Below are 22,539 nucleotides of genomic sequence, written 5' to 3'. Positions count from 1 at the left end.
AGTGTTTCAGGCCGGGCGCGGTGGCTCAAGCACGTAATCCTAGCACCCTGGGAGGCTGAGGCGGGAGGATCGTTTGAGCTCAAGAGTTTGAGACCAGCCTGAGCAAGAACAAGACCCCATCTCTACAAAAATAGAAAAATTAGCTGGGCATGGTGGCGCATGCCTGTAGTCCCAGCTACTCGGGAGGCTGAGGCAGGAGGATTGCTTGAGCCCAGGAGTTTGAGGTTGCTGTGAGCTACGATGATGCCACTGCACTCTACCCAGGATAACAGAACGAGGCTCTGTCTCAAAAAAAAAAAAAAAAAAAAAAATGGAATGTCTCCTGGTTCCCATAAATTGTCAAGCCCTTGGGCAAGGAGGCAGGGAGAGACATGAGACAGATGCACATCTAGGGCAGACAGGCCATTCCAGAGTGAGAGCCTACTTCAAGGGTGTTTGAAGATGGGTGCTGGGGTGAGGCTACTGGCTTAGGCCCATCTCGTCTTGTAGCAAAGCTGCTGCGGGGAAGATGAACCTGTACGAGTCATTTGCCCAGGCCACTCAGCTGGGCGATCTGCACACATGCCTAATGATGGACATGAAGGCCTGCCAGGAAGACGACGTGCGGCTACTGTGCCACCTCACGCCCTCCATCTACACAGAGGTTGGTGCCTCCGTCCACGTCGTGCTGGGGGGTGGGGACAGCCATGCAGGGGGCTCACGGGAGACTGCCCACCTCAGTGTACACTCTGAGCATCACCTACAGCCCTGGCCTGCCTTTGTCCACCCCTGCTAACTTTGGTAGACTACTGCTTCCTACACCACAGCTGTCCCCTCCTTCTACCTCTCTTTATTAAAAGTTTAAAATTTTCTAAATCTATCAGAATTTTTATCCTTTGGTTTAACTGTGGTGTGAGTTGGGGCCTGGGCCTATATACTTGGCTTCTCAAGTTGGGCCCCATCATCTGGACCCGTGACTGGTCTCCTAATTCAGATCCATGTTTATACATCCCAAGCCCTCCTGCCCTCTGATGGCTCGCCCTTGGATTCTCTCTACTGGTTCCCAAAGACCAGGGCTGCTGTCATGGAGACTGACTCTCATTCCCCTGGTTCACTTGAACTCTTCACTAGGAACTGGGATGCAGGAGGTATCAGCTCTTCCTCCTCTTGGTAGAATTTCTCAGAAGAAGGAAATGAGGACCCAGGATGTGGGCACATTAGGAGGAACTGTGATCTCAGCCAAGCAGTGGAGGGAGGAGGGGTGCAGATGCCAGACACACGGCACTTCCCTTCCCCTGTTCCCCCTCTCTAGATGGGGCCCTGCCCACCCCCCACAACACTCCCACCCCCAGACACTCTACACCTTCTCTTCCTTGGCTGAGGGTCAGCTCAGGTTGGGTTTCTCTGCTGCCACTCCCACACAGAACCAGCCAGCATGTCCAGTCCTTTCAGCTCTGGCTTTATCTCTGTATAGCTCCCTGTTCTTTCCTTACACACACCCTCATAGTGTGCACACATAAATAACAAAAGTTGGGGTCTTCAAGTTCTTGAAGTCTTTCAGCTTCATAGCTGTTGGATATCTGTTTAGGGGGTTATATTAGAGCCTGTGTCTGGCTGACCTAGCCAGACCCTGAGCACGTGATAAGGAAGAAAAACGGGTTATGAGATGAAAGCCAAGGGGTCCACCCTGGACTCTTCCCCTCTCTTTTTCTACCCAGTTTCCAGATGAAACCTTGAGGAGTGGAGAGCTGCTGAACATGATCGTGGCTGTTATTGACTCTGCACAGGTACACATCGGGCCTTGACATCCCCAGAGAGGCCCGGAAGGCAGGACTGGGGAAGTCGGGGCCTCTGCTTTGTCTGCAGGCCTGCAGACAGGGAGCTCGTGCTCCAGGCCCTCTGCTCCTGGTATAGGTGTGTGCACCTTTGGCTGTAGCAACTGGGAAGGAAAGTGGGCCCCAAGGGTGGCACGTGAACCCTGCCTGGAGTTTCCCTCATTCTCCATATTCTGTTTCCACAGGGAAAGCTGAGGGGGTTGTTTGTTTAGCTCTCAACTGGATGCCTTCCCCTTGGCTTCGAATGAAAATGGTCAGACCATTTCTACGTAACCTTTCTACCACGCATAGGTCCCCAAGAGGCTGTAGCTTTGCTTGGGTCCATCTCAAGCCTGAGCAGAGGTCCCAGTTCCCTGTTCTCTTCTCCACTCAGTTCCTATTCATTAAAGAGGAAGCCCAGGCCAGGTGCAGCAGCTCATGCCTGTAATCCTAGCACTTTGGGAAGCCAAGGTGGGAAGATCACTTGAGCCCAGGAGTTCGAGACCAGCCTGGGCAACATAGCGTGACCCCATGTCTATAAAAAGTAAAAAAAAAATAGCTGGGTGTGGCAGCATGTGCCTGTAGTCCCAGCTACTTGGGAGGCTGAGGTAGGAGGATCGCTTGAGCCCAGGAGTTTGAGGTTGCTGTGAGCTAGGCTGATGCCACTGCACTGTAGCCTGCACGACAGAGCGAGACCCTGTCTCAAAAAAAAAAAAAAAAAAGAGGAAGTCTAGCATTCAAAAGTCCTTCCTTTGCCTTTCCCCTGCCCACACCTGTGCTGAGAGCCTAGCCTCCCAGGAGCCTTCCCTCCTCCTCAGGCCCAGACTAAAGCCAGGTAGAGAAGTTCCCTGTTCTTCTGCCATCAGGATGTGGGGGGTGGTTTTCCACAACTATTTTTCCCCAGAATAGGCCTGTGGCTCCCACACAGACCTGTTGCTACCTTACCAGCCCCTCCATCCTTCAGAGACTGCAGCGTTCATCATGCGCCGTCTCCTCCCCACCCCTTCAAACTAGGCTTTCGCTTCCTCTGATTTTTTGCCTTAGGAGCCCTCCTGCTCCTCCCTCCATACTAGCTTCCTGGCCTTTTTTAGAGCTCATGGGTTCTGCCTTCTTCCACCTCCTTAGCTCCAGGAGCTGGTCTGCCACGTGATGATGGGGAACCTGGTCATGTTTCGAAAAGACTCGGTCCTCAACATACTCAGTAAGTGACCAAACCTTTTAGGTACTTGAGAGAGGTGACAGGAGCAGGGTGTCAGCCATGTGTATTTTTACCAGCAGGAAAGCAGGCTCTGGGGCTGGGAAGTTAAGGGGCAGAACGTCGCACCACCCTGCTGTGCGGCCTTGGGCAGTGTCCTTCCGGATCTGTTTCTCGCTCTGTAAATTGGAAGGGCTTGCCCTTGCCCCCTCCGACCTCAGGGCTCATGGGAATACAGAAGCCGTGAGAAGACTGGAAATCAGTGTTGTGTGGGAAGGGAAAGGGTCTAGATTTAGGGTCACTGTCCCTACCTCTGTGCCATTGCCCCATCCCTGCTTGGGGTGCTGGTAGTCAGTGGACGAGCCACATATGTGTGTGTGAGGGGGAGAGAGATGTTCGTTCTGTCTCTTGCAGTCCAGAGCCTGGACTGGGAAACCTTTGAGCAGTATTGTGCCTGGCAGCTCTTCCTGGCCCACAACATCCCCCTGGAGACCATAATCCCGATCCTGCAGCACCTCAAATACAAGGGTGAGTAGGGTTATGGGTTGGAGGCAAGTAGGAGAGGACATGGCCTGTCCATCTGGGGCTCTGGCCAAGCCCAGGTCCGCTCCCTTCCCTGCCACAGTGCACCAGGGCAGGGCCACCGTGAGCCAGGACTGCACAGGGGCTGGGGGCCCGGGGACTAGATAGGAGTGGGGTCGGGGCTGCTTCCTGGCTCCTGGTTGAAGACTGTCCTTGCTCCCTCTAGTGGCTGTTGGTTGGGGGATGAGCGAGGTGCCCAGATTCCTTCCCGGAATCATACATTCCCCTCTCCTTCCCTCACAGAGCACCCAGAGGCCCTGTCCTGCCTCCTGCTTCAGCTCCGAAGAGAGAAGTGAGTTCCACCCCGGGGGCTCTCTAGCCTTCAGTCCCGACACACCAAGAGACACTGTGGTATAAAGGGCTTCTGTCCTGCTCCTTTTGCCATGTTGTTTTCCTGTCGTTGACATCTGCTTATTTTGCCCTTCCCCCAGTGTGACTTACAAATAAGCAGCTCCCCTGGGATCTGGGCTTCCTCTCGACATACCCCCCTGCCCACCAGGAGCTGCCCTTGGAGGTGGGGACGGGGGGACCGGACATCCCTGTTTCCTGCTGCCACAGCAGTTCTAATCCCTGGTGGCTCCCGCTCCCCTCCCCCATGCAAGCCGCCACATGTCTAATCCAAGAGGAGGAAGGGTCAGAGTAGAGGGATCACACACTGTCGTGTCCTCTGCCCACACAGAGCAGAGCCGGCGGAACCCACTGTGCTCCCTGCCTGGGTGGGCGTAGAGGGGAGAGGGCCATGACCCCATCTCCCATCACAGGCTCTGGAGCAGCCTCCCCAGATCAATGGAACAACAGCCGTGTATCTTTTCCTTCCTACCTTTTTGCCCTCCATCCACCTTCTCCCCCTCTTGCCCGAGAGACCAGAAATGGTGCGGTGTCCCGGAGGCGGTGGGAAGGTGGACAGCTGTGTGGGACTGTGGCTCCATAGCCCTCTCTCCTGCCCCTTTCTTAGGCTGGATTCCAGGCTGGCCCACAGCTCCAGCAGGGCAGGGGCAGGGACATGCACACACCACGTGCTTGTCCTTTTGCCTCCCCGGCCCATTTCCTGGCCGTTCTGGGGGGCATAGGGGAGATTTGGTGGTCCTGCTTCCCAACACAAGCGCACACACACCTCCCGCTACCACAGAAACTGAAGAGTGTCACTTCTCATCTCCTGGCTTCCGCAGAGGATGAAACCAGGCATTCCTTGGCCCAAAGAGAAGAGGGAAGGGGATGTGAGAGTAGGAAGCTGCAGTGGGGCTCAGGTGGACGGGGTGGGCACGGCGGCGTTTGGGAAATAAGTGAGTGGGCGGGATCGAGCAGCCCCTGAGGCTGTGTGAGCGGCACCCAGCGCCTCGCCCCACAGGCCCAGCGAGGAGATGGTGAAGATGGTGCTGAGCCGGCCCTGCCACCCTGACGACCAGTTCACCACCAGCATCCTGCGGCACTGGTGCATGAAGCACGACGAGCTGCTGGCCGAGCACATCAAGTCCTTGCTCATCAAGAACAACAGCCTCCCTCGCAAGAGACAGAGGTGGGGCACAGTCCCTGTCAACCCCACATTTCCTGCCCACTGTCAACAGGCCGTCACCAGGGCAGTCTGCAGTGACCGCTGCCCAGTGATAGTGGGGGGCCCGTGCAGTCCCAGCCTGGTTTGTGGGTGACATCTAGTGGTGTGAAGCCACATGGCATGCAGGACCATCATGGCCTCTCTTCCCTGCTTCTAGTACCCCCGTGGCAGGGCTTCCACGTTCCCTGCACACCTCCCTTAGCCGACCCCAGCCTGCGAAGCCTGCCTGTCCTCCCTGTGCGGGCCGCCTCTGTCTTAAGGAGGGACCCTGGTGTGGGGTGGAGGACGCTGGTGGGCTGGAGGGTGTCTCGCATTCCTGGAACGCTCCCGCCACTCAGACTCTGGCTCTCATGCCTTCCTGCGCAGCCTGAGGAGCTCCAGCAGCAAGCTGGCCCAGCTGACCCTGGAGCAGATCCTGGAGCACCTGGATAACCTGCGACTCAACCTGACCAACACCAAGCAGAACTGTATGCTTTCCAGCCCTCCCCGAGTCTAGCGTGTGGTGCTGCCCTGGCTCAGACCGCCTGGGGCACAACGCCAGGGCCAAACCCAACTCTTTGGATAAAACCTTTGGGTGCCATTGAATAAGCTCCCAGACATCTAATTGTTTTTCCTCCCCTGCTCTCCCGTTCTTCTCCCTCTAGTTTTTAGCCAGACCCCAATCCTCCAGGCGCTGCAGCATGTCCAGGCGAGCTGTGACGAAGCCCACAAGATGAAGTGAGGTTCCTTCCACTTTTGGCTTTGGGAAGCAGTGGGGAGAAGGCCTAGAGGACAAAAGGCCTGCTGGGGACACAGACTTACCTAGGCTTGAAGAAAAGCAAAGACCTAGGCCTGGGGGAGAAGAGGATGGGAGGTGGCCACAGGCCCAGCATGTCCCTGCTCAGAGCTCATTCTTCTTTCCCCTAGGTTCAGTGATCTCTTCTCCCTGGCGGAGGAATATGAGGACTCGTCCACCAAACCACCCAAGAGCCGGCGAAAAGCAGCTCTGTCCAGCCCTCGAAGTCGGAAGAATGCCACGCAGCCCCCCAATGCTGAGGAAGAGTCCGGCTCCAGCAGTGCGTCGGTGAGGCCCCCCGCCAGTGCGCAGGAGTAGGAGCAATAGGTGTGGGAGGAGTTGGAGCTGGTGATTTCCCTCCTCCCCCTCCCAATCTCTTCCAGGAGGAAGAAGACACAAAACCGAAGCCCACCAAGCGGAAACGGAAAGGGTCCTCTGCAGTGGGTTCTGACAGTGACTGAGGCCCTGTTTTCCCCATCCCACCCCCAGTTGGACTGCCCGCTTCTCCTTGGTGAATCAAAGGTTAATAGTGGCGGGGGAAGTAAAGGGGAACCAGGCTCTTCCATCCCCAAGCTCACCCGGTGAGAAGGATGAGCTTCCTCCTCTGGCCCAGCCCGAGAAGCTGCCATGCAGCCCCAGCCCCTGCCCTCCTCTGCCGGGGCCGCAGCCCTTCCACTGCTGCCCCCACTGATATTTGGGTTCTCACTGAAGCCAGAGGCTGTGCAAAATAGGACCATGGTGAAAGTCTTCAGCCCCACAACTCCTCCCCAGTCTCTGAAAGAGCCATTTCAACAGAGAAGGGAAAGGAGCAGCTGGCCAGAGAAACTAGGATGACAGTAGAGACTCCCTGTGTAGGTGTCCCTTCCTGCCTCCCCTTCAGGTGTTGATTTGCTCTAAACAGGCATTTTATAGTCATTCCCTCCACGCACCAGTATGAAACGGCTGTCTAATCGGAGTGGTCTGGCTGCCCACTCCCAACCAGGGGGCAGAGGTCATAAGCATTCAGGAAGGAACCTGAAAGGGTGGCCACAGCCCCACGCGGTGTGCCCTGGAGGCTTGGGTTGGCCTGAGAGGTTGGCACCTCAAGCTGGGCCAGAGCCCAGGGTAGTCCCAGAGGCAGGTTCCACAGAACTGTCAAGTGGTCCCATTTCCTTGGGTCTGTTTTCTTTTTCTTTCTTTTCTTTTTTTTTTTTTTTTGGCAGAGATAATCGTGTCTTAAAAGTTGTTTTTAAATGACAATAAAACTAGCCAGAATGTCTTTTGTGCTGGAGTTTCCACAGGCATCAGGCATTTACCTTGTGCATGTCCAGGTGGTCTTGATTTCATTGGCACCCTAGTTGTAGCCTCACAACATCCCCCTTTTCCTTTCCTGCCCGCCCCCGCTTTTGTCTAGAGCAGGAGAGACTTGGCTTTGTCCCCCACCCATCCTTCCTGCCATCACTGGAGGTGGGAGCCAGGCACTGACCTGCCCATGCAGAAACTGATGCTGGCACCATCTCCCTGTAGGCTATCTGCCCGCACCCCTTTCTCCTCCAAGAAACTAGAGGCTTCCAAAAGCTAATGTTTGCCATACTCGCTCTAATTTATTAAGTCTGTAGGCTCCCATTACTGGAGGGCTAACTGCTTGACGGGGGAGCGATGCTCCAACTTGGCTCTTCTGTGCCTGGTGGAGAGTTCAAGCACCAGGGATGGGCGGCCCTCTTCCTTTCACAGTCTGGCCACTTGCTCCACGTGTACACTGGCCATGCGTTTTGTTCTCCTGCTGTCCAGGGGGGTTGGCAGTGGGCTGAGGAGAGAGGAGCGAAGTTTGGGCTAACTGCAGGCAGCTCCTCCTGTTCAGCCTGCAAATGTCTGTTTACAGAATCAAGGTCTCCCCTCCCTCAAAGCTGCTACTCCTTTCTTTGAAAATCCAAACCACTGGAGGCCTCTTTTTCCTTCCTCTCTCCTTCCCCAGTTTCCTTTGCGCCAATTAAAATCAGGATGGAAAGCATTCGCTGGCTGGCCCCAATTATTGTACCCTTGCCCAAAGGGAGGGGCCTCCGCCGTGGCCCCTCCAGAAATCTGGCTGTCTGGGCCTCTCCCCTATTTAATTCTCAGTCCCCACCCATTCCCTGGGGTAGCTGCTGTTGGCAGCTGGCGGGAGGGTATGGGTCTGGCTGTCCTGCTGGGACTTGCAGAACCAAATGGGCCAGGGGCCAAGTTCTTCAGTCTCTTTTGGGAGAGAGCAATGGTATCCTTCTATCAGGAGTGAAAATGATACTGAGGGAGAGACGGCCTGCGATCCAAACGCCCTAGCTCTCCGAACTGGACTCCAAAGTCCAGCCAGATCCCTAAACTGCCCAAGAGGAGAAAGAACTTAAAAAGAGAATGACTCTGGGATTGAGGAAAGGCTCGAGCACCACCCGGGACCTGGTAGGGTGCGAGCCGCGAGCAGTCCGGGAGAGCGCGCCTAGGGCGGAGCGTAGGCTGTGGGGAGGGCCGGGAGTCCGGGGCGGCCCCCCACACGCTCTCCGCGGGTGGGGAGTGGCGGGGGCCTGGGTGGGAGGGGGCGTGCGCCAGCGCACGCGCGCTCCTCCCGAGAAGGAGGTCTCCCTGCTGGAACAATCGGCTCCGGTTTTTCGGAAGGGACTATCAGGGGTGTTCGAGAGTGGCGAGGCCGGACGGTGCCGAGTGGAGGAAGCCGGCTCCATGGCTGCCCTCCTGCTGCTGCCCCTGCTGCTGCTGTTGCCGCTGCTGCTACTGAAGCTGCACCTCTGGCCGCAGTTGCGCTGGTTCGCGGCAGACTTGGCCTTCGCGGTGCGCGCCCATCGCTGCAAAAGGGCTCTGAGAGCTCGTGCTCGGGCGGCGGCCGCCGCCGACCCGGAAGGTCCCCAGGGGGGCTGCAGTCTGGCCTGGCGCCTAGCGCAACTGGCCCAGCAGCGCCCAGCGCACACTTTTCTCATTCACGGCGTGCGTCGCTTTAGCTACGCGGAGGCGGAGAGCGAGAGTAACCGGGCTGCGCGCGCCTTCCTGCGCGCCCGGGGCTGGGACGGGGGACCCAGCCGCGGCGGTGGCGGCGGCGGCGGCGGCGGCGGCGGCGGCGGCGGCGCGAGGAGCGCTGGGGAAGGCGAGCGGGCGGTGCAGGGCGCCGGAGACACAGCGGCGCTTGCGGAGTGTGGAGGGGATGGGGCAGCCACAGGACGAGCCGCGGTCCCTCTGGCACCTGGAGCGACCGTGGCGCTGCTCCTCCCCGCCAGCCCAGAGTTCCTGTGGCTATGGTTCGGGCTGGCCAAGGCGGGGCTGCGCACGGCCTTTGTACCCACCGCCCTGCGCCGCAGCCCCCTGCTGCACTGCCTCCGCATCTGCGGCGCGCGCGCGCTGGTGCTGGCGCCAGGTAAGGCTGGAACGCCGAACGGACTAGGCTGGGGCCAGCCACGGAAAAGGGCGTGTCTGGGGTCACAGAAGGGCTTGGTCCTGTCACCAGGGCGCTGTCTCCCTGGGGTTCAGAAGTGAGTGGGGATGCGAAGCCATGAAGCTGAATCTTTGGTTTCCCGGGGATTCCCAAGGAGCTCAGGTCCCAGACCCATTATGGGATGTCCGTACTCTTCACCCTCACCGAGAGCAGTGCGGAAGGGGACTGGGGGTGCAGGCGTAATAGGGTAAGGGGTGGGGAAGGCTTCTGGGTAGTGGCCAAGCCACTGAGCTGTACTTTCGCACCCTTTCCAGAGTTTCTGGAGTCCCTGGAGCCTGACCTGCCGGCCCTGAGAGCCATGGGGCTCCATCTGTGGGCTGCAGGCCCTGAAACCCACCCTGCTGGAATCAGAGATTTGCTGTCTGAAATGTCGGCTGAAGTGGATAGGCCAGTGCCGGGACACCTCTCTGCCCCCCAGGGCATGATGGACACGTGCCTGTACATCTTCACCTCTGGCACCACTGGTGAGGGCTGGGCACCGTGCTTACCTCCCAGAAACTAAGGCAGAGGGAGGCAGGGGTCTGGGAACTGCACCTGGGACCTCCTCAGCTCCCAAGTCACCCCCTCAAAATCCCCAGAGGATGCTGATCCCAGCAGAACAACCTTTCTCTCCAGTCCTCCTACCAGCTCTTCGTTTCTCCACCTCCCCTAAACTACCCGTGTTTCCAGGACAGTCTGGGTCCTGTCCCAAATTTGTCAGGCCTCTGCCTCTTTCTGTGGGAAACCCAGCAGGGGGCAAACAGGAGGATAGAGTTTGGAGCTCAGACCTCTCCTCTGATCTCCCCGCTACCGCCACCCCATAGGTCTCCCCAAGGCTGCTCGGATCAGTCATCTGAAGATCCTGCAATGCCAGGGGTTCTACCAGCTGTGCGGCGTCCACCAGGAGGATGTGATCTACCTCGCCCTCCCACTCTACCACATGTCTGGCTCCCTGTTGGGCATTGTGGGCTGCTTGGGCATTGGTCAGTCTCCCTGCCACCACTCCCCTTCATTCCTCCAGCAAACATGTATGAAGTACTTACTAGGGTGGGAGTCCTTCGGGGGAGAGGATCCGGACGACAGGGCCCTCCTCTCCAGGAGCTCTGTGCAGTGGGAACTGTTACCACTCAGGCCTACAGACTGAGCAACCAGGGAAGCCATACGGTTCACAGGAGGGAAGGGCTGTGTCTAAGAAGAGGCAAATAGAGAAGAGGTGGGACTTGGGGGCAAGGGTGTGCACAGAGGATGGGGTATTTGGGGCTGCGAAGTAGGGAAAGGGCATTAACCTCTCCAAGGCAAGGTGGGAAAGGAAGAGGGCCAACTGGGCCTGCTGAAGGTGTGACTCTGCCAGCAGGTCCTTCCCAGGGAACTGCACTTGGTGGAGGAAGGGGTCGGGGCTCCCCTCTCTGCTCACAACCTCACCTTCTTCCTCTCTCCTTCCCGCTTCTGGCAGGGGCCACAGTGGTGCTCAAGTCCAAGTTCTCAGCTGGTCAGTTCTGGGAGGACTGCCAGCAGCACAGGGTGACGGTGTTCCAGTACATCGGGGAGTTGTGCCGATACCTTGTCAACCAGCCCCTGGTGCGTGGGCACAGTTCCTGGGCAGAGCCGCTGACACAGGGCTAGGTCACAGGGAGCAGGACATTTGACAGAAGACAGAGACAGTTGTCTGGGAGTTAGAGGGAGAAGAAACAAGGAGAAGAATGGCAGTGTAGGATAAGGGCATCCGAAGGAGGTCACAGAGGGAGGGGCCTGGGGAGTGGGCAGCAAGATTTCCCTTAGGAGAGCTGGCATCTTGGTGTTAAAGCTCCTGCCCCTCTTCCATTCATCTCAGAACAAGGCAGAACGGGGCCATACGGTCCGCCTGGCAGTGGGCAGTGGGCTGCGCCCAGACACCTGGGAGCGTTTTGTGCGGCGCTTTGGGCCCCTGCAGGTGCTGGAAACATACGGGCTGACAGAGGGCAACGTGGCCACGTTCAACTACACAGGACAGCGGGGCGCTGTGGGACGCGCTTCCTGGCTCTACAAGGTAAGGGGTAGAGAGGAAACTGAGAACCCACAGAACAGCAGGAGGCTGGCAGGAAGGGGGCTCATGCAGCTGAAATGACCCTGGTCTCCCTTCCCCCAGCGCGTCTTCCCCTTCTCTTTGATTCGCTATGATGTCACCACAGGGGAGCCGATTCGGGATGCCCAGGGGCACTGTGCGGCCACAGCTCCAGGTTCGTGTTCAGGCGGGGTGGTGAGGCTGGCAGAAGAGGATTGGAATTGGAGAGTGGGCTGGGATGGGGGCAGGAGGCTCTGGGTGAAGTGGGCAGCCGCTCCTGACCCCGGCAACTTTGCCAGGTGAGCCGGGGCTGCTGGTGGCCCCGGTGAGCCAGGATTCCCCATTCCTGGGCTATGCGGGGGGGCCAGAGCTGGCCCGGGGAAAGCTGCTGAAGGATGTCTTCCGGCCTGGGGATGTTTTCTTCAACACTGGGGACCTGTTGATCTGCGATGACCAAGGCTTTCTTCGCTTCCACGATCGTACTGGGGATACCTTCAGGTATCTGTCCATAACGTCCTGACACTTCACCCTGGACATCTGATCTCTGTGACCCAAACCTCCACTTCCTAACCTCTCCTCAGCCCAGCTTCTCATCTAATCTCTCATTCTCGGACCTCCTAAACATTCAGTCGCTATGATAGCCTGGCACCCTGACCTCTGACCTCTTTCTCTCCCCACCAAGCTCTTAAAGCCCTGACCTCCAACTCCCAGTTTTAGATCTCTGCTCTCCAACAGGTGGAAGGGGGAGAATGTGGCCACAACCGAGGTGGCAGAGGTCTTCGAGGCCCTGGATTTTCTTCAGGAGGTGAACGTCTATGGAGTCACTGTGCCAGGTGCCTAGGCATGGAAGGTGGGGGAGGCACCCAGCCCACCACCCTGAATTGGTAATGCTTGGGCACAGGGAGCATGAGGCCTCCATGGTGGTCAGCCACGGCATGGCTTACCCTGGCCCCCACACCCACCAGGACATGAAGGCAGGGCTGGAATGGCAGCCCTGGTTCTGCGTCCCCCCCACTCTTTGGACCTTGTGCAGCTCTACAGCCATGTTTCCGAGAACTTGCCACCTTATGCCCGGCCTCGATTCCTGAGGCTCCAGGTAACCAGCCACCCCCACCCCAACCCCTCACCCCGTACGTCTACCCCATATATCAACTTTGGGAGTTTGATGGCTCCCAAGCTCCAGAAAGGGACCCCCACATAACACAGTCCCTGGAAAGAATAGTACCTTCCCAGACATGTGCTCTTCACCCCACTTCTCTCCCTGTACTCTTCCTTCTCCCAGCCTGGCTCTTTCTCTTCCCTGTCACCTTCTCTCCTAAACCTTGACCTCATAACCCCTTTCCCCAGACTTGCTCCTTAGCAAAATTCAGGCCACTCACTTGAACCCACTGGGCGGAATACCTTTTCCTTCAACTCCCTTAAACCCCCTCCTCCTCTCCCCAGGAGTCTTTGGCCACCACGGAGACCTTCAAACAGCAGAAGGTTCGGATGGCAAATGAGGGCTTTGACCCAAGCGCATTGTCTGACCCCCTGTATGTTCTGGACCAGGCTGTGGGTGCCTACCTGCCCCTCACGCCCGCCCGGTACGGTGCTCTCCTGGCTGGGGACCTTCGAATCTGAGACCTTCTGTGCCCAAAGTGTCTGAAGGAGGGACTCTGTGGGATGGGGGCCATTGCAGGTGCACCAGGGGCTGTCAAGAGATCTTCTATATACCAGATTTGTATTCATTATTTTGTAATAAATGGGCTGGAGCCAGTCTGGCTCTGTCTTTCTGATTTATTTTTTTTTTTGTCTGTCTGTGGAACTGCTTTTTCCTCAGAAGTTGGCTCCTGACATGGAGCCGCAGGCCCCGGCATTCCTGCCCTGACTTTATGTGGGCTTGAGCACAGTGTCTGGACCTTGGTGTTTTTCCTCTCAGATGACCCTGCCTGATCCTTGTCCTTGGGGAATCCCTGGTGATTGGTGATTGTGCTCATGTATGTCCCCTCCCAGTTTGATCCCTGAGTGCTCTGTCTTGGGAGCTGGAGGATGGGGGTGGGGAGAGGGGCAGCAGGGTGATTTGGCTCAAATGGCAGAGGTGGACTGAGGCACGTGGAAACACTGCCCCGTGGCCAGCTCCAGTCCCCTGTGCTTCACAGCTCTCTGAGAAGCCAGTCAGTGAGGGGGAAGGGTGGGATCACCCAGCCTCCAGGATGTGGGTGTCTCCTACTCCTACCCGCTGGCTGTCAGGCATTCTCAGAAGGAGCAACTCAGGTGCCCCTCAGGTTCTGGTGGTTTGAATCCCCCGCCTTGGAGTAGGGCTCAGAGTGCCTGTGTGTATGTAGTGGCAGGACGGATGGTGGCCTCTCCTTGGCCCCTGAATGAGGTGTCAAGAAAGTTCATCACCTAAAAGCTTGAAATGGTAAAATTCCTGCTTATCCTAGGAACTAAAGTCCCCCTCTGTTTTGAGCTGAGTCCTTAAAATTTTCTGCTACTTTCCCTTGGGTGTCTTTCCCCTTCCAGCCCCTCTCCTCAGCATGAGCGGTCAGAAGGCATGCCCCGTCGCCAAGCTTGGATCCCTATTGCCAACGCTCCGGTTCCTGTACGACACACCCCCTTCCACCACCAAGCCTCACTGGCAGACTAGCAGAGGCACACGCTAACTGAGGTGTAGGAGGCATCTTCACTCGCTGACCAGTAAATGAGGGATTTAGTTCTTTCTGCTCACCTCTCTCATCTGCCCCAGGAAGTGTACAGTAGTTAGGGTATGCCTGGGCGTGGGGTGGGGAGGTGGCCACTTGGCTGGCAGTGCGGCACCTCCTGCAGTTGCTCTGCTATATCCTTAGCCCCGATTTCCCAGGCCCATGAGCTCAGCAGCCATCTCCTCCCTTGTGAAATCATACACCAAGCTCTTCTCCCCACACGTCCTCTTTCATTTGGTCTAAATCTGCACTTGTTAGATACAGTAGCTGCTAGCCACGTGTGGCTACTGAGGGCTTGAAATGTGTCTGGTCTATAGTGAGATGGGCTGTAAATGTGCAATACTCACCAAGTTTTGAAGGCATAGTCCCAAAAAAGATGAAAACATTCATAATTGTTTTATAGCGCTTACATGTTGAAATACTATTTTGGATGCATGGAGTTAAATAAAATATAATAAAATTAATTTCACTTATTTTTGCTTTTAAAATGTGGCCACTAGCCAGGCGAGTTGGCTCAAACCTGTAATGCTAGCATTTTGGGAGGCTGAGGTGGGAGAATCGCTTGAGCCTGGGAGTTCAAGACCAGCCTGAGCAACATAGTGAGACCCCATCTCTACAAAAAATAGAAAAATTAGTTAGGTGTGGAGGCATGCGTCTGTAGGCCCAGCTACTCAGGAGGCTGAGGCAGGAGGATCCCTTGAGCCCAGGAGTTCTGGGCTACAGTGAGCTGTGATGATGCCACTGCACACCAGCCTGGGTGACAGAGTGAGTGAGATCCTGTCTTAAAAAAAAAAAATATATATATATATATATATATATAAAATAAAATAAAACATGGCCACTAGAAAACCAGAATTACATATGTGGCTCACGTTATATTTCTACCGAACAGTGCTGGTCTAAATCCTGACCCCACATCTCACCGCAGACCCACAAATACCCAAGTGTAACACATCAGTTGTACCCATGTTATCCCTGCTCTTGAGAGTCTGCACTTAAACAAGGGCAGCTGGGAGGAAGGGGATTTTGGTAAAAGGGGCTGAGCCCAATGGCTGGCACTGGCATGGGACTGGCATTCTGTCTTCCAGACCTGTGTTCAGCTTGGGGCTCAGCTCTTTGAACTAGGTATGTCACAGAGGCTGTAACTAGCGGTAGAAATAGAAAACTGCAAAAAGGCTGACTTTTGATTCAAAAGAATTAGGTTTTCCATTTACCACAATTAAAATAAATTTTAAAATAATTGGGTTGTCCTACAAAAAAATCAACTGAAATAAAATTAAATGGGATTATGAGATCTTTTGCCAAGATGAACTAGGTTGGCCCTCAGGTGGTGAGTTCCCTTTCTCAGGGAGGTTGGACAGCCACTCCTGGGACGCTGGAGTAGGATGGTGGAAACAGAGACCATACAATGTTCTTAGCTTTGTGTTTATGGAACCTTCCCTGGGGGTAGTTTAGGCCACGTGTCCTTGACAAATAGAAGAAAAGGTAATCGGCACCAATCCCCAACCAGCCTCAAAGGCAGGAGTTAACAAGTTATGCCTCCTGTTTTTGTACGGCCATGGCCATGGAGCTAAGCATGATTTATTTTTAAATGGTTGAAAAAAATCAAAAGAATTTCCTGACACGTAAAAATTATAAGGGATTCAAAATTGGTGTCCATAAACAAAGTTTTCTTGGAACACGGCCAGGCTCATTCGTTTGTAATTGTCTACGGCTGTTTTTGTGCTGCCAACAGCAGAGCGGAGTTGTTGAGACCCTTTGGCCTGCAGAGCATAAAGTATTTACCATGTCGCCCTTGACATAGAGTTTTTGGCTGCTGCTCTAGGGCCTCGTCCCTCTTCACCGCTGGGCTACGGGGTTTTTTTGTTTGTTTGTTTTGTTTTGTTTTTTTATGAAGGGGTGGGGGTTGTAGGGAAGGGTGTTCAGTTGCCTTGTTTCTTTTGTTGTTGAGACAGTCTCACTCTGCCACCCTGGGCAGAGTGCAGTGGCGTCACTGTAGCTCATGCAACCTCCAACTTCTGGGTTTTAAGTGATCCTCCCGGGTAGCTGGGACTACAGGCAAGCGCCGCAGGGCCCGGCTGGGGTTTTTTTGTTTTTGTTTTTGTTTTCTTTTTTTTGGTAGAAATGGGGTGTCATTCTTGCTCAGGCTTGTCTTGGGCTCCTGAGCTCAAGCAATCCTCCTGCCTCAGCCTCCCAGAGTGCTAAGATTAAAGGCGTGAGCCACCGCGCCTGGGCTACAGTTTTACTTGTGAGCGCACAGGGGTGGGAAGCCCACCCGCCCGGGGACGCCTGGGGTGGCCGCGTGGGATCTCGCGGAGAGGAGAGATGGTGAGGCAGGGAAGGTGGGGAGGCTCCCTCGGCGACCTTTGGTGACTTCTCCCAGTGGAGCTCGGCAAAAAGTTCGCTGCCTTGGGCGCTGCCCGAGCCACACAGGCGCAGAGTCGTGAGGGACCAGCACCTCGACCTACTCTGGATGGCCACTAGCGCTCTCCCCTCGGTGGCTCCCGCAGCGCCGCCCCGCGCCTACGTGAGCCCGGCCTCGCTGCGCAAGCGCAGACCCCAGCCGGCCAAGGGAGGCGGGGCAGGCCGGGGAGCGGAGGAGTCGTGCTCGTGGGCGGGGCGAGCTGCTCCGCGCCCCCGCCCGCCGCCGCTGCTGGCCCCTCATCCCTGCGGAACAGAAAGACCGAGGCGCGCGCCTGTAGTCCCAGCTGCTCCGGATGCAGGGGTGGGAGGATCTGAGCCTAGGAGTGCCAGGTTACGATGCGCTATAGTCACGCCACTGTACTCCAGCCTGGGCGACAGTGAGACCCTGTTTGGGGAAAAAAAAAAAAAAAAGATACATGGAGGGGTGGAAACAAAGAAGTATCTGGAGTTCTCCCAAGCCTCTCGGAGACAAACGCCAGGATAGATTTTTCTAGATTGAGATCTAATCCACATACTTTTAAATTCACCTTTTTATTTTTTATTTATTTTTATTTTTCTAAGACAGAGTCTCGCTCTGTCGCCCTGGCTAGAGTACTGTGGCATCAGCCTAGCTCACAGCAACCTCAAACTCCTGGGCTCAAGCGATCTTCCTGTCTCAGGCTCCTCCTGCCTCAGGCTCGTGCCACCACGCCCAACAATTTTTTTCTATTTTTAGTTGCCCAGCTAATTTTTTTCCTATTTTTAATAGAGACGGGGGGGGGGGTCCTCACTCTTGCTGAGGCTGGTCTCAAACTCCTGACCTCAAGCTGTCTTCCCTCAGCCTCCCAGAGTGTTAGGATTACAGGCGTGAGCCACCACACCTGGCCAAAATTCAACCTTTTAAAGTGCAAAATTTAGTGTTCTTAGTATATTGACGAAGTCGTGGAAGCATGGATACTGTCTAATTTAGTACATTTTCATCACTCCAAAAAGAAGTCCCAACCCATTAGCAGTCAATATGGAGACCCCCCCCTTCACCCTATTCTTGGCAACTACTAATCTATTTTCTGCCTCTGTGGATTTGCCATTTATAGACATAAATGGAATCATACAATATGTGGCCTTTTGTGTCTGACTTCTTTCACTTAGCATAATATCTCAAGGTTCATCCGTGTTGTAGCATGTATCAGTACTTCATTCCTTTTTATGGCTGTATAATATTCCAGTGTATGAATATACACATTTGTTTATCAATTTGTCTATTGATGGACTCTTTCCACCTTTTGACTGTTTGAATAATACTGCTATCAACCTTCATGTACAAGTGTTTGTGTGGATATATATGTTCAATATTCATGGGTATATACCTTGGAAAGGAATTGCTGGGTCAAATGACAACTCTATGTTTACCTTAATGAGGAACTGCCAAACTGTTTACCACAGTAGCTGTGCCATTTCACATTCCCACCAGCAGTGTATGAGGTTTCCAATTTTTCCATATCTTCACCAACACTTCTTATTCTCTTTTTTACTGTAGCCATCCTAGTGGGTGTGATGTGGCATCTCATTGTGGTTTTGATTTGCATTTCCCCATGGCTAACGGTGTTGAGTATCCTTTCATGTGTTTACCGGCCATTTATATATCTCCTTTGGAGAGATGTCCATTCAAATTCTTTGCTCACTTTTCAACTGGGATGTTTGCCTTTTTATTGTTGGATTTTAAGAGTTTTTCTTTTAATCTGGACACAAGTCTCCTATCATATATAGTTTGCAAATATTTTCTCTCATTCTATGGGTTGTCTTTTTCACTCATGAAAAGTATCCTTTGAAGCACAAAGGTTTTTCTGTTTTGTTTTGTTTTGATTTTTCAGACAGGGTCTCCTTCTGTTTCCCAGGCTAGAGTGCAGTGGCTTCATCAAAGCTCACTACAACCTCAAACTACTGGGTTCAAGCAATCCTCCTGCCTCAGCCTCCTGGGTATCTGGGACTACAAGCATGCACCACCATGCCTGGCTAATTTTTTTTATTTTTTATAGAGACAGGGGTCTGACTATGTTGCCCAGGCTGGTCTCAAACTCCTGGCTTCAAGCAGTCCTTCCACCTCGGCCTCCCAAAATGCTAGGATTACAGGCATAAGCCACAGCACCCAGCCACAAAGTTCCTAAATTTTAATGAAGAACAGTTTATTTTTTTGCACAAGGAGAAAAGTTTTTCCCTAAGGAAAAATAAAGATCTTACATTTCATTTGGTAGTGTACTTGTTAATAGTAATATGGGTATTATTAGGTATTATTATTTGAAACTATTTTATGACATATTGTATCAGAAGACACATACTAAGAGTCGTCATTTACAGAGCAAAAGAAAAAAGACATGAGTATAAAATAATACAAATAAAATTCCTGTAATGTCACTGACAAGGCCTTGAAGTGACAATCACATGGAAACCAACTCCTTGGAGGAATGAATGATTCCAGGTCTGGGGCAGGAAATACTCAGAATGAGCCTGGGGCATATTGTGCTGGATACAAAGATACCCAAGAATAGGATAACCAGCAAAAGGACACGGAGTTCCCGCTGGCCTAAGATAGGGGAGTTTGAACATCAGAAAGATTGCACTTGAAACATTGAATATAAAAAACACGCCAGCTCAGAGTGATACTAAAGCAAGGAGGGATAACAGAGAGACACATTCCATAGAGTTCAACTCCTTACTCTGAAAATTGGCAATTAAAGGAAAGAAGCAAGCATTTGTCCCTGCTTTCCTGTGTGAACTGTATTTCAGGGTTACCAGCTTTGTCCTAGTTGATGTGCGAAAGTTCTTCTTTACAGAATTCCAGTTGATAAATGAAAAAGGAATGATAGAATTGCAAAAATCACCATTTTGAAACTGCTAATGAAGTAATTCAGTCAGGCAGTCACCATCCCTGGATACAGCTGTGGGATGAAAGGTTGATGGGGACTCTGCACAGGAGGGGTCAGGCCGTCAGCACCTGAAGCCCCCAATGCTCTTATAATCACTAAAAGTGAGAGCACCGGGCACTGTGCAGCTCCCGAAGAGATGCAATGTGCAGCACAAAGCACCACCTAGAAAGCCTTCTTGCCTAGAAGTGGAACCTGAATAAGCCAAACCTCCAGAGCCACCATCATTTATAGAGGAACATAATAGCACGGAAAAAAATCAAATAGACAAATCCAGAATATGGGAAATTCTACTGGAAAATTTACCCAGTCTCTTCAACAACTCAATGGTGTATAAGGCTACAGGGTGGATGGGGTTTGCTTTTGATTAGACCCTTAAGAGATAAAACAACCAAATGTAGTATATAAACCTTGTTCTTCTTTTATTTTTATTTAAAAATTTTTTTTTAAAACAAGGTCTCACTATGTTACCCAGGCCGGTGTTGAACTCTTAGTTTCGAGCAATCCTCCCACCTCAGTATAAACATCATTCTTGATTTAAAAAAAAAAAATAAAAAGTAGGGTCTGATGTGGTGGCTCATGCTTGTAATCCTAGCACTCTGGGAGGCTGAGGCGGGTGGATTGTTTGAGCTCAGGAATTCGAGACCAGCCTGAGCAAGAGCAAGACTCCGTCTCTACAAAAAATAGAAAAAATTAGCCAGGCGTGGTGGTGTGCCCCTGTAGTCCCAGCTACTCAGAGGCTGAGGCAGGAGGATCACTTGAGCCCAGGAGTTTGAGGTTGCTGTGAGCTAGGCTGATGTCATGGCACTCTAGCCTGGGAAACAGTGAGACTAAAAAGATATTTTTGAGACAGGGAAATTTGATTATGGACTAGGTATTAGATGATACAAAGGAATTATTGTTAATTTTGTTATATATGATAATGACATTGTGGTTATGAAAAAAAGGTTTGTGTTTTTAAAGATATAAACACTGTGAAATGACATGATGTCAAGGATTTATGTGGAAATGCTTTAGCAAAGAAAGAGGGAAGACTGAGGAAGATGTGTCCAGCAGAGAGAACAGGACATGAAGCCTGTCCTGGACCCAGGGCCAAGAAGAGTGGGGCATTGGCTGGGACTGGGTCCTGCAGAGCCTTGGAAGGAACTTGACGAGTTCAGACCTCACATTGAGGGCAGTGGGGAGCCTAGCAAGACTGGCTGTCAGATGACAGATGCCATACGGAGTGTTCGAACGCACGCTCGGGCTGCAGGATGGAGGGTTGTGAGGGGCAGCCCTGGAGCCAAGTGGGGAGACGAGGAAGCCTGCTGCCTCCACACAGCTCTGTGCTGGGCTTCAGAAAAGGTGCGTGGACCAGAGTGGAGGAGGTTCCGGGTATGGGTTTGCAAGGCCAGTGGCTTTCCTTCTCTTGAAATCGCCCTTTATAAAATTACTAAAGGGCCACAAGGTGGGAACTGTGGTAGGGGCAATATATATATATATATATATAAAACCAGCCACTGCTCCCCAGCTTGCTTTCATACAGCTGCTCACTATGCAGGAGTCGCATAGCTGGTGGTCATATAGATCCTTATCTGTCCTCATTGCTCCCATAGACAACATCCCCCTTGGGAAACCTAAGGCTAGGTTTTTTTGTTTTTTTTTTGAGACAGAGTCTCACTCTGTTGCCCAGGCTAGAGTGAGTGCCGTGGCGTCAGCCTAGCTCACAGCAAACTCAAACTCCTGGGCTCAAGCGATCCTCCTGTCTCAGCCTCCCGAGTAGCTGGGACTACAGGCATGCACCACCATGCCCGGCTAATTTTTTCTATATATATTTTTAGCTGTCCATATAATTTCTTTCTATTTTTAGTAGAGACGGGGTCTCGCTCTTGCTCAGGCTGGTCTCGAACTCCTGAGCTCAAACGATCCGCCCACCTCGGCCTCCCAGAGTGCTAGGATTACAGGCGTGAGCCACCGCGCCCGGCCTAAGGCTAGTTTTTGAGGTATGTCCCAGACCCTGCATTCCAGTGGACCAGCTGACCCACCCAGACCAGTGGCCCATACCAAGGAACTGACTCAACTGGTCTTGTTGAGTCCCCCCCACCCTAAATGGACTCAGCAAAGAAAACAATTTCTACACCCCTGTGGTTCTACCCCAACCCAGCCAATCAACAGACCCAACTGCCTAGTCCTTTGCTCGCCAGAATAACTTTAAAAACCCTTTCTCCCAAATCCATCTGTGGGGGTGGGGAATGGATGTAAGAACTTCCTCTCATCTCCTCGCACAGCACGGCCCGGGCAACAGTAAGCTCTTTGCCTGCTGTCCAGTGTACTGGCTTCCTCTTGAGCAGTGGGCAATGAACCCGGTAAGGCTATGACACTCTCCTCCTCTGAACAAATATTTACCGAGAGCCTGTCATGTGCCAGACTCTGCTCTGGGATTTGGGGACACAGCAGGGAGCACAACAAAGTCCCTGCCCTCATGGAGCTCACACTCCAGTGGAGGAGACACAACAGAAAAAGCAGGTGTGAAACGAAATGTGCTGTAGTGACAAGGAATTTTATTAGTTTCCTGTGACTGCTGTAACAACTTAGCACAAATGTAAGGGCTTCAAACAACACAAATGTATTATCTGACAGCTCTGCAGGTCGGGTGTCTGACATGGGTCTCACTGGGCCGACACCCGAGTGTCAGCCGGGCTACTTTCCTTCTGGAGGCTCGAGGGGAGGACGTGGCTCCTTGTCTTTCTCGGTTTCTAGAGGCCACGTGCGTCAGGTGGGGGCCTTCTCCAGCACACCACCCCGACTTGCTTCTGTGCTCACGCCTCCCGCTACTCTCCCCTGCCTTCCTTGTCTGCTTTTAAGGCCCCTCGAGATTACATCGGGCCCACCTGGGTAACCTGGATAATCTCCTTATTTCAAGATGAGCTGATTTGCAACCTTAATCTCCCTTGCCCCATAACCTAACATAGCCATGGGTTCCAGGGATTAGGACTTGGAGCTCCCCGAGGGAGTATGCTGCCGGCCAGATGGGGAGACAGATGGAGAGAGACAGAGAAGGGTGGAGTCGGATAAAACAGCCCAGAGAGAGACAGACCGGGCTGAGACGAGAGATGCAGTGACTGAGAAGGGAGACAGTGTCCCAGCAGTGACTGAGAAGGGAGACAGTGTCCCAGGTGTGCTTAGG

General features: G+C 53.5%; 2 protein-coding genes across 3 annotated transcripts in view; both read left to right on the top strand.

Annotated features, from left to right (window-relative positions):
* Nucleotides 1-7,887, top strand: part of INTS3 (integrator complex subunit 3) — a 41,763-nt gene extending 33,876 nt beyond the window's left edge. The window contains exons 21-30 of the mRNA XM_069480574.1: nucleotides 490-643; nucleotides 1,698-1,766; nucleotides 2,919-2,994; nucleotides 3,403-3,516; nucleotides 3,814-3,862; nucleotides 4,919-5,086; nucleotides 5,489-5,589; nucleotides 5,767-5,839; nucleotides 6,029-6,185; nucleotides 6,281-7,887. Of these exons, the coding sequence (XP_069336675.1) occupies nucleotides 490-643; nucleotides 1,698-1,766; nucleotides 2,919-2,994; nucleotides 3,403-3,516; nucleotides 3,814-3,862; nucleotides 4,919-5,086; nucleotides 5,489-5,589; nucleotides 5,767-5,839; nucleotides 6,029-6,185; nucleotides 6,281-6,358 (1,039 nt within the window). The 3' untranslated portion in view covers nucleotides 6,359-7,887. The remainder of the gene's footprint in view (nucleotides 1-489; nucleotides 644-1,697; nucleotides 1,767-2,918; nucleotides 2,995-3,402; nucleotides 3,517-3,813; nucleotides 3,863-4,918; nucleotides 5,087-5,488; nucleotides 5,590-5,766; nucleotides 5,840-6,028; nucleotides 6,186-6,280) is intronic.
* A 555-nt stretch (nucleotides 7,888-8,442) lies between these two features.
* On the top strand, nucleotides 8,443-13,085 carry SLC27A3 (solute carrier family 27 member 3). 2 transcript variants are annotated; one of them, XM_069478707.1, is made up of 10 exons: nucleotides 8,443-9,270; nucleotides 9,603-9,812; nucleotides 10,152-10,310; nucleotides 10,781-10,905; nucleotides 11,159-11,353; nucleotides 11,453-11,543; nucleotides 11,668-11,866; nucleotides 12,104-12,201; nucleotides 12,334-12,464; nucleotides 12,812-13,085. In XM_069478707.1, the coding sequence occupies exons 1-10, from the start codon at nucleotides 8,586-8,588 to the stop codon at nucleotides 12,986-12,988; spliced, it is 2,070 nt and encodes a 689-aa protein (XP_069334808.1). In that variant the 5' UTR covers nucleotides 8,443-8,585; the 3' UTR covers nucleotides 12,989-13,085. The 2 variants fall into 2 exon arrangements, with proteins under 2 accessions (XP_069334808.1, XP_069334807.1); XM_069478706.1 differs by having other exon boundaries at nucleotides 8,586-9,270; nucleotides 12,917-13,085.
* Nucleotides 13,086-22,539: the final 9,454 nt, after the last annotated feature.

Source organism: Eulemur rufifrons, chromosome 8, assembly GCF_041146395.1.
Source record: "Eulemur rufifrons isolate Redbay chromosome 8, OSU_ERuf_1, whole genome shotgun sequence".
NCBI lineage: Eukaryota > Metazoa > Chordata > Mammalia > Primates > Lemuridae > Eulemur > Eulemur rufifrons.
The sequence above is the reverse complement of the archived record's forward strand: the minus strand, read 5'-3'. Positions and strand labels throughout refer to the sequence as shown.